The following is a 10,644-nucleotide window of genomic DNA, read 5'->3' on the forward strand; positions in this document are numbered from 1 at the left end:
CTGATTATTTGCATACATGTCCATCACCGCGGATTGCATGTATCGCTCCATGTTCCATCCACTCACTTTCATGACCGACTGCATGGTATAACAAGCAAAAGGGTTATAAAATAAATAATGCATGCATGCTTCAAAATCATATAAAATTTTGACACATGACCTTGCCTAAAAATAGGACATATTGAGTTTGCTCGAAATTCACTGAAACGGAAATAAATCGACATTTCGGCAAAACATAAGCAACTCAAGGGCATGTAACTCGCACAAATCTCTCCATATATCCCAAACACACATATTCTCATTCACACACATATTCCCATTCTTGCAACGAACAACTTTTTACTCACCTATATATCTCCCGAGAGAGACCGATCGAGAGAGCACGTGGTTAATTAGATGACGAGAGAGACCGATCAAAGAGCATGGTGGATGGCTAAAATAGCTAGCTAGATCTAGTTGTTGGGGAGGAGAGGTGAATCTAGCTAGCCAACTAATGGAGGGGGAGTTATGGTGGAGGGGGGCATTAATGGGGAGAGAAGAGAGGTAGGACAAAGAGAGAGATGTGAGAGAGGCCATTTATGGAGGAGAGTTATGGTGGAGGGGGACATTAATGAGGAGAGAAGAGAGGTAGGAGGAAGAGAGAAAAAAAGCAACAATGGTGGAGAGTGGAGAGGGGAAGGGAGGGGGAGAGAGGGCAAAGTGGGGGAGAGGAGGGGGTGAAAAGGTGGCACCAGCCGCAACTAGCAGTAGCGCTGCTTAGCAAAATGCGATGTTGCTACGGTACTTAGTAGTAGCGCTTTTCCTGGAAAAACGCTACTACTAAGTGGGGCCCATTAGCAGTAGCGGCGCAGCAAAATAACGCGCTACTACGAAACTGTTAGTAATAGCGTTGGATTATGTACAGCGCTACAACTCCAGCTACCGTCGATGGCCTCGTCTGGTCCCACATAGTAGTAGCGTGTTTTTGTTTTCCAGCGCTACTACTATAGAGTTACTAGTAGCGCTTGCCAGCCAGGAAAAGCGCTACTGCTAACTAGCAGTAGCAGTTACTATTTTACAGCGCTACTACTAAGCTATTGTGTATAAGCATTTCAGTAGTAGTGTGTGATGTCACGGGCTTCATCCAGTGCATCCAAGTCGTCCTGATGCTCCAGCTCGGCATCATACTCCATGTAGCAAGATTCGCAAGAAGAATCATAATCGACGTTGCTGGGGAGGATGACTTCAGCTCCATATCCATGAAAAAAGAGTGTAGCCGATAGATAGGTTAGCCGTAGTTCTCAGACTCCATATGCGCAGATAGTTTTTTTTGCCTATATTCACTCACGTGACACAGTTGAGCCACAAATGCAAATAACTCAAAAACGATGCAGATCATACTGAAAGCGCGAGCAATGGTAAGAGCATCTACAACTGGGCTCCTTCAACGCCGCCCCTTCGATCGTGGACGCCTACGTCAAGGAAAACTAATGCCGCTCCCGTGACTGCAAGGGGCAAGGGCCCGACATGGAATTTTTAAGCCTGACGCCCCTCCATTTGTTTCTAGTATCTATCTAGTTTAATTATCTAGTGTTCGGTGATGAATTTCTTTTGGTTCGGTTGTACATGTCCGGTGATGAATTTTTGTTGCTATGTCCGCGAATTTTATCTATGTTTGCTTCTTTCTATGGCCGCTATGTTGATAATCTATGTAATTTATCACGCTTTGCATGGATTTGGAGGGGGGGGGAGTATGATGAGGATGGTTGCAGACACTAAAATATGAGGGGTGACTGGGATTGTCCACGCACGCATAGGGGGTCAAATTTGTGAAGTCCGGATGTAGATGCTTTAAGCCAATCGGTCAAAGTGCAACTTCCACTGTTTCGTCTAGTCATTTTTTTAAAGCAACTTTCACTTCTGTTATACTTGTCTAAAATTCGGATATCAATCTAGGATAAATTTTTTTTAAAGATGCACTTAGAATTAAGAAAACATCAAACTGAGCGCATGAGCTTGCTGCGTTGTCGAAAGCAAAAAAAAATGCTGAAACAGAAGAACAAAAGGCTACGATACCATTTACGGAGCCCAGCCTAGCGTGCTGACCGTCCGGCGGCCGGCACGGCCCAAGCAATCACCACTCACTCAGACCCAGGGAGTCGGCACTGGGGTACTAGTCAGCCGTCCGTCGCTTCCAAATCTCGCCAATCCTCCCACCACCCCGTGTCGAGCCTGTCCTCTTCTCCACTTCTCTCCCCATCCATCCACCACCCCCACCCCCACCCCCACCCAGAGGCGCAGTCCAACTCCTCCCCACCCCAACCCAAAGCCGCCCCACCAAAACGCGCACACGCGACACACCAGCAGTACCGCCCATCCACTCCGCCCCCGCCCGCAGTCTCCCCACCTGGTCAAACCACCCCCCACCACCACCACGGCCTCCACCACCAATCCGCCATGCCGCCCTCGCTCCGCCTCCTCCTGCTGCTAGCCCTGGCCCTAGCCCTCACCCTCCCGCCCGCCGCGCCGCAGCCGCCGCCGGGGTCGGCGGCGGAGCCGCAGGAGGACGACGCGCGGTGCCTCAAGGGCGTCAAGGCCGACCTCAGGGACCCCGAGGGCCGCCTCTCCTCCTGGACCACCAACACCTCCGCGGGCGCCGTCTGCGACTTCTCCGGCATCTCCTGCTGGAACCCGCAGGAGTCGCGCATCCTCGCCGTCTCCCTCTCCGGCTTCGGCCTCCAGGGCAAAATCCCCCCCGCGCTCCAGTACTGCCGCTCCGCCAACACGCTCGACCTCTCCTCCAACGCGCTCGAGGGCCAGATACCCCCCGCGCTCTGCGACTGGATCCCCTTCGTCGTCAACCTCGACCTCTCCGGCAACCGCCTCACCGGCCCGCTCCCCTCCGAGCTCGCCAACTGCCGCTTCCTCAACTCGCTCAAGCTCAGCGACAACGCCTTCTCCGGCCAGATCCCCGCCTCCCTCGCGCGCCTCGACCGCCTCAAGGCGCTCGACCTCTCCGGGAACCGCCTCGACGGCCAGATCCCGTCCCAGCTCGGCTCCGCCTTCTCCAAGGACTCCTTCTCCGGGAACTCGGGCCTGTGCGGCCACCCCGTGTCCTCGCGCTGCGGCGGAGGGCTTGGGGGCACCGGCCTCGGAATCGTTATCGCTGCCGGGGTCTTCGGCGCCGCCGCTTCGCTGCTCCTCGCCTTCTTCTTCTGGCGATGCACCGGGAAGGGCAAGGCTGGCCGCCGCCGCCAGGGCCGCGGAGGAAGCGAGTCGGAGGTTACTGCCGCCGAGGACGGGAGCTGGTGGGCGGAGCGCCTGCGGGCCGCACACAACCGACTGGCGCCGGTGTCCTTGTTCCAGAAACCGATCGTCAAGGTCAAGCTAGCCGACCTGCTGGCAGCCACACAGGACTTCAGCACAAGCCACATCGTGGTGGCGGGGAGCTCGCGGGCAGGGACCGCATACCGGGCCGTGCTGCGCGACGGGTCCGCGCTGACGGTGAAGCGCCTGCACTCATGCCCTCTCTCAGAGAAGGCGTTCAGGTCGGAGATGGGGCGGATTGGGCAGCTGCGGCACCCCAACATCGTGCCGCTGCTGGGATTCTGTGTTGTTGAGGAGGAGCGGCTGCTGGTGTACAAGCACATGGAGAGTGGGGCTCTTTCCAAGGTGATGAAGGAGCCAGGGGAGACATTGCTGGACTGGGCGACGCGGCTCAGGATTGCTGTTGGGGCGGCGCGCGGTCTTGCGTGGCTGCACCATGGGTTCCAGATGCCACAGATTCACCAGAACTTGAGCTCGAGCGCGGTGCTTCTCGACGAGGACTATGAGGCTCGGATCACAGATGTTGGGCTCACAAGGCTGGTCCGGATGGCGCCAGGGGAAGGTGGAGATACAAGCCCCTTCCTCAATGGTGACTTTGGGGAGTTTGGGTATGTTGCCCCAGAGTATGCTAGCAATCCAGTTGGTACCATGAAGGGCGATACATATGCGTTTGGGGTCGTACTATTGGAGCTCGTGAGCGGGCAGGAGGCCGCCTCTGTGTCAAGTGATGTGGGTGAAGGATTCAAGGGGACATTGGTGGATTGGGTATATCAGCTCAAGAGCTCTGGACGAATCGCCGATGCTGTGGATAAGTCATTGAAGGGCTCTGATGCAGAGATCAGCGAGTTCTTGAAGGTGGCTTTTCAGTGTATTGTGGCTCGGCCAAAGGAGAGGATCTCAATGTACAGGGTTTACCACTCTCTGAAGAGCATTGGAACGGGCCGTGATGTCTCGGAGCAGTTTGATGAATTTCCGCTGGCCTATAACAAGGACGACTCGGACACCTGATGGCGGCGACGCCTCGGATTGTGAACCGCTTGGTCAGGCTTAATATGCTACTACTTGCGTAGCCCTGGCAGTTGAATTGATCGAGGGCATGCCGAGACATCCATGGCGAAACAATTATTACTGCCGGATAATCAGTTCGATCATGGCACCGTCTCATGGTGAGATAATCATGTAAGCTGTAAGATTAGTCTGCATTGTCTCTTTAAGTTATTGCTAGTGCTTGTAGTATCTCTGTGGAACTGTAATTCTTGTTGTGTCTAAATTCTGATATCACCTTCTTGGAACAACTGGCCTGCTCTCCAGTCCCCTATACAAATGAGACTGGCATTCAAAAAATTGATCCTTTATCAATTTATCTTAATTTTACAGGAATATTTAACTTTGTTTGCATGGCCGTTCTGTAGCACCCTGTTATCTCCTACTCATAGATGGTCATTATGTAGCATGCTAATCCCATTTACTCCCTCCGATCCATAATAAGTGTCGCGGTTTTGTGAATTTGCTCGATGATGTACCCTATCTCATTTGTCTCTTACTTTGGTCATCTGTCTCTTATTTTGGATCGGAGGGAGTACCATTTTCTCTGTTGTGAATTTGCTGGATGATATGATATCCCCTATCTCATTCTCATATATTTCATGTGCTCTGCGTTACGCACTTCGCTATTGTTGGCAATACTCCAATTTGGGTGCTAATAAAATCCTTCAACATACATTTCCAAGCTATGTGTCTTTGTCCTATACCTTTCAAACCTTGGACCATTTACCAGCCTCTGTTCTGTATTCCGAAGACCGATTTTGAAGCATTATAATGTGCGAAAGACATCGTCAACCTGACTTTTAAATTTTATTAGCTTTCCATTTCCCCCTAAACCCGCGTTATCTCCGTTCTTATCTGGCTGGCCCTCCTGCTATATTGTATGCTATGTTTGATTTGAAAGTCAGCTCTTTGTGATTGATAACAATAATCAGTTGTTCCACCGCACATGCCCAGTCTGCATGCATAATTGTCACCATCGCGGGCTCTCACGATCAGATCAGAGTCCTAAATTTGACCTTTCCTGGCGATAGCGAGCGTTACCCGGCCGGTCTCTTGACTAGCAGAAGAGCACGTACTTCAATGCTTGGATTGGACGGCTGAAAACTTTGAAACTGAGAAAACGAGCTGTGGTGGGACGGACGGCGTGGCGGCATTTCAGCCATTTATTTTACTCCCCTTGAGAATCGCTGTGGGAAGGTGGGGATGCACAGAGCAGACAGATGTACCATGGCGGCCCTGTTTGAATCCTGTGCTTGGCTGTCGCCTGCAGTTATTGTATTATTGTACTGTATGTATGTACGTACAAGTCTGCCCAGATTTGCATGTTGCGCATAGAAAAGACAAAATACGCGGCTAGACTAACCTAACCCCTCTGCCCAAAGCTTGTCGCGGGAATTGGACTACTGTATGTGTAAAGATGTACTCCCTCCGTTTTTATTTAGTTCGCATATTAGCTTTGATCAAAGTTAAACTTTACAAACTTTGATCAAGTTTATAAACAAAAATATTAAGATATACAATAACAAATCTAAATTCAACAACATTAGATTTATTATTGAATGTACTTTCACATCGTATAGATTTATTATGATAATGTCTATATTGTTTTCTACAAACTTGGTCAAACTTTATGAAGTAGCTTTTTGCTGCTTGTTAGTGAGTTGCCACCTCATCTTTATTCCTCCGGCAAATCCGGCCTGATCATCCTCAGCCACTGAACCAAGTTCTACTCCTCTCTGAAGTCTGAGCTGAACACCAAGCACAGCTGCGAGTTATCTGCTCGTAACTTGTAGTGGTGCTATTGATTCAGTAGTGTGACCTGGACCCTTCAAAAAAAAAGTAGTGTGACCTGGAAGGCTGGAGGTGGTCGGCAGCTGGCATCCGCGGATCGGTCGCAATGATGGCGTGCCTTGTCTGTCTGTAGTATACACCGGCGCTGGGCCTTCCCCTACACACGATCGGTGGTAGGGGGAGGGGGGCCTGCACGATTCATGAACAGAAGGGTAGCGAAGAACGATGGTCTGATCGAACGCTGTGTTTGACCGGCTCCTTAATATGTCGCCATGAATGCTGGAACGCCATGGCTGGACGAAGGAGCCGTGCCGTGCAGAATTTCGTGTACGGATACGTTGCAAGTTACGCAATGCTACCAACAGAACCGCATGAGAGCTCTGTTATCGCATACGACACGAACTGTCCGCGGATGCTTAGCAGTTTTTCCTTTTTGACACGATTATAATTTACTCCCTCCCTCCCTTGTAATATGGAGCACATACGGGCTGAAATGAGTGAACAAGCACACTGGCGGTCTATATACATTCGATAACTTCATGCTAAATCAGCGACAGTTAATATGAGGGGGTAGAAGAACATCTTACAATAACAGCGAACACAGGGAGGGAGTAGAAAACAAAAGAGGGAACGGGAATGAAACAGGCAGGCCCGGAGGGCGGCTGGCGCTGCGCCCTGCTCGACGCAAATCCACTGGATGAAGATCACGGTACTGATTAAACCTGTCCCTCCGATCGCAGCCCGCAGGCAGGACAGCAGGGGACCTGGATGTGATGTGCGAGATATTCTTTCGCCAAGTGACGCTTTGCTAATTGGGAGGAAGATGGAGTGCGGATTCAGACACGAGCGCTGGGATCTGAGGCGAGCTCATCGGCCATGTATGTCCCCGTCGTTGACTGACTTGCGGTTTTCTTGGTAGTAAGACTAGCTTTTTTTCCCTAGGACTAGGATGATTATTTTTCTTGGCAGCTAAACTGCGAACAAGTCTCCGTACAAAGGAGCGGAGGATCCTGCCAGCCACTTCTCTGCCGTGCAGTTCCCGCAACTGTAGAAACGTCAAAATCTGAAGCAAAAGACACGGGACGTCTTTTTACTATGCTGGTATATATCAAAATCGACGGCCACGCCAAGGTTCCAAACGATAGACTTTTAACCCCAGAAAAACAAAGCTTCCAGCTTCTCGGCTTATGCAGAGGAAAAGCTAGCCCAGATCTCTGCAGAAAAGACATACTCGTAACAAATTCGCTCGAGGTTGGCCACTTTGCTGCCAGTCTTAACCGATACCACTCAATACAGTCAAGTTATTTCTAGAGTCCCAGAAAGGCATACTCATTCCATCTGGTCAAAATACCGGGGCGCACAAGTAACTGAATTTCACAACAGAAAGGCACGGAACACCACACATCTACAGAGAAACCTATTTTTCTAGCTAACACAACACACTACACTCATGTCAAATTGCCAGCAAGTATACAGACAAAGGGGCACCGAGCCACTTCAGCGAGCACCTTGGTTCCTCCACACACACACAGCAATGCTTCTTTCTAGTACTGGGAGGGTTTGGCGACCAAGGAACCATTTTAATTCCCAGACCAACCTCAAGCCTTGATATGTTGGTGAGGATCACATGACGTAGCGGTAGGTCACGTATTCTCCGGCGACTTCGCTCTGCCGGGTGATCTTCACCACCTGCCCACGCTTCATGCCGTAGTATCTTGCTACCGGATCCGTGAGCTGAATCCTCGGGAGCTGCATCATAAGATAACTCCAAATCATCAGAACATAGAGTGCCACTGTAGTAAAAGATTGGGGGCAAGTATCCGTGTTCTGTTTGTTAGGGCTCAAGCTCCTTTACAGAACTGAGGTATCAAAGCTTGATGAATGTGAAATGTGACCGATGCAAATTATGCAGCCACTACCAAATGAGCCCTCTAACTGATTTCAAAACAACAAACTACTCAGATGAACATCACCAACATATCAGGCCAGTACACTGGTATACTTAACTTTATCCTAGAAAGCATTTAAAACAGTAGAAAAAATGCAGCTAAACCTTGTCAGTTGATCACCCACAGATCAACCAACATATGCAGACATAAGCCGCATATACATAGGGCCTGTTTGGGACTGCTCCACTTCACCAAAATCAGTTTCACTTCACCAAATCCACTTTGGAGCAGTTTCATACAGAAGTTGTAGCACTACCAAAGAGAATGTTTGGCTTCCATCTAGCTCCAGCTTCAAGAATGGAAAATTAGGTGGAAAGGATCTATTTGATTGGATGAGAGGGGAGAAACAAAGGGGTATCCACTTACTGGTGACAGTGGTGGGTAATTTCCCCCCGACTCCAGCTTCTAGAGTTTTTTTGGAGCACCCCCCTCAAGAGCTTCATAAAAAACTAGGAGTTGTACACCAGATTCTAGTTTCTTTGCGGAGCGGCATATCGTGGAGCTACCCCATTTGGCTTGTGTTTTCTGGAGCAGAGCTGAATTTTAAGGAGCAGAGCAGTCCCAAATAGGCTCATAGGAGCCATTCACTAGTCACTACTACGTATTAGCTTCTCAAAAGGATCACTTCCCAAGCAAGCTATCGAATACCATCCTTCAAGTTATAATAGTTCCCTAGGTGTCCATTCTACTACTTTATCCTACTGCCGACTGCATCAATTTCTTGCCCTATCAGAAAAGCCGTTCACCCAGAATCCCCACTGAGCAATGCAATATCCATGTGTTCCTAAATTAGGATCAACCGTAGTTTTGGAACCAAGATAAACTAAAACTAAACAATCCAACGTGACACATAAGTCCTGCAAACTAACAGGGTTATGTGCAGACTCCATGATATCCAATTACTATTGTTAGGGAAATAGGATAATAGGATATTTGCGAGGAGGATATGATCCTGGTAGTTAGGCAAGTAGGATTCGATCGGCCACATCATCTGCCTGCTGGCGTGTTAGTACAAAACAATGTTCAAGAGCACCAAAACAGCAACATTGTCTCTGTCTAAACAGAGGAAGGGGAAGTGCTCCTATAGTGATACTTCAAGGGAACAGAAATGAACCTTTGCAGAACTCATAGGGTGTTTCACACAATCAATTTGTAATGCGCAAATACATTTTGATCTGATGGAATACGCGGTCCCGTTTATCGATAATTTAATTGTTCATAGATTTTCTACATAAACCATCTCATCTCATGTATTATATGGCTTAAAAAAGAACATTTTTTTTTCATAGTACCGTGCTTGCAAAGGTTAGGATATCAGGCTGGTGGACACAGAGAAAAGGAATATGCAAATTCATCTGACCTGAGTTTCGTGGGCAGTGTATTTCTGCAGCAGCTCCTTCTTCTCCTCGTCACTCAGGAGCTCGTGCTTCGGAACGAGATGGTGTTCAGTAATGTTTACAAGAAGCTCCCCTTCCTGCAGGACAGGGCAGCATCAAACATTAGCTATTGGTCTCTGTCATACGAGTAGGAGGTGGGCAGACAGGGGTGCGGAGGAGTGCGACCTGGAAAACCTCGAGGTGGTACTTCTTGCTCTGTGCGACCTCGGTCCTGGCCGGGCCGGTCAGCGCCTTCTGCAGGACGAGGATGCCATTGGTGGCGTTCCCCAGCTTCATCTTCTCGACGCAGCTCCTGACCACGGCCAGGCCGGTCTTGGACTCGTCGAGGAAGAAGACGTTGACCTGGAAGGGCAGGAGCGACACCGTCAGTCAGAAGACACCCCACCGTGGAAATCGAAGGCAAGAAGGGGAGGGGACCTTGTCGTTGGGGTCGCCCTGCTTCTCGCAATGGATGACGATCTCGTCCCGGCGGACGGGGTCTCCGTAGCGCTCGACGAACTCGTGCAGGGACAGCTTGATTTCCTCGTCCTTCACCGAGTACCCGCGGTCTCCCAGCATCTGCAGCACCGTGCGCCGCACGCGGAACAGCCGCTTGTTGTCCCCGTCGGACGCCATCCCTTCCCCGCCTCCGATGCCCCCGCGCGAGGTTTTTGGCCTGTGTCGGTGACTCGGTGAGTAGAAGCGGCGCCGGCGAGGATGGCGTGAGGGCGGTGTGGCGGCGGGTTAGGGTTTTTGGCTATGGCCGTCGCTTGGGAAGGTTGGGCTTTTAGGTGAAAGCCTTGCAGTTCGGCTCAATCGGGGCTTTCCGAACAGGTGAAATACATGTGGCTCCAAAAAAAAAGACAAAATGGACATGTTATTATTATTATTATTACTTTGTGTGTGAAAAAATGGACATGTTTTTCTCTGTCTTTACCTCAGAAGAAATCATCTTTTATTGTGCTTGCATCAAAATGACTTAGAATTGAGTGCCATCTACAGAAAATGACTCCATGCTCCACCGAAAATGCCAAACGGAGACCGAGCTCCATGTAGGCCTTTATTTGAAAACTTGAAAATTCAAACTTTTCAGTTTAAAAAATTCTGAAAATAAATACACCTATACCTAGATACACAATGTACATGTGTGTAAATTTTCAGGTCGAAATACATTA

General features: G+C 49.7%; 2 protein-coding genes across 2 annotated transcripts; one reads left to right on the plus strand and one right to left on the minus strand.

Moving 5' to 3' along the window:
- Positions 1 to 2,287: 2,287 nt before the first annotated feature.
- Positions 2,288 to 4,713, plus strand: LOC147985955 (Leucine-rich repeat protein kinase family protein). Its single transcript, XM_087544388.1, has one exon. It carries the CDS (start codon positions 2,437 to 2,439, stop codon positions 4,312 to 4,314), a length of 1,878 nt encoding a protein of 625 aa, XP_087400514.1. The 5' UTR covers positions 2,288 to 2,436; the 3' UTR covers positions 4,315 to 4,713.
- A 2,644-nt stretch (positions 4,714 to 7,357) lies between these two features.
- LOC147985956 (DNA-directed RNA polymerases II and IV subunit 5A-like) lies at positions 7,358 to 10,280 on the minus strand. Its single transcript, XM_087544389.1, has 4 exons — positions 9,908 to 10,280; positions 9,656 to 9,832; positions 9,454 to 9,567; positions 7,358 to 7,893 (listed from the first exon to the last, which is right to left on the minus strand). Exons 1-4 carry the CDS (start codon positions 10,103 to 10,105, stop codon positions 7,768 to 7,770), a joined length of 615 nt encoding a protein of 204 aa, XP_087400515.1. The 5' UTR covers positions 10,106 to 10,280; the 3' UTR covers positions 7,358 to 7,767.
- Between the last annotated feature and the right edge of the window lie 364 nt (positions 10,281 to 10,644).

The sequence above is a fragment of the Triticum urartu genome, chromosome 2A (assembly GCF_056163025.1).
Source record: "Triticum urartu cultivar PI428250 chromosome 2A, HENAU_Tu73, whole genome shotgun sequence".
NCBI lineage: Eukaryota > Viridiplantae > Streptophyta > Magnoliopsida > Poales > Poaceae > Triticum > Triticum urartu.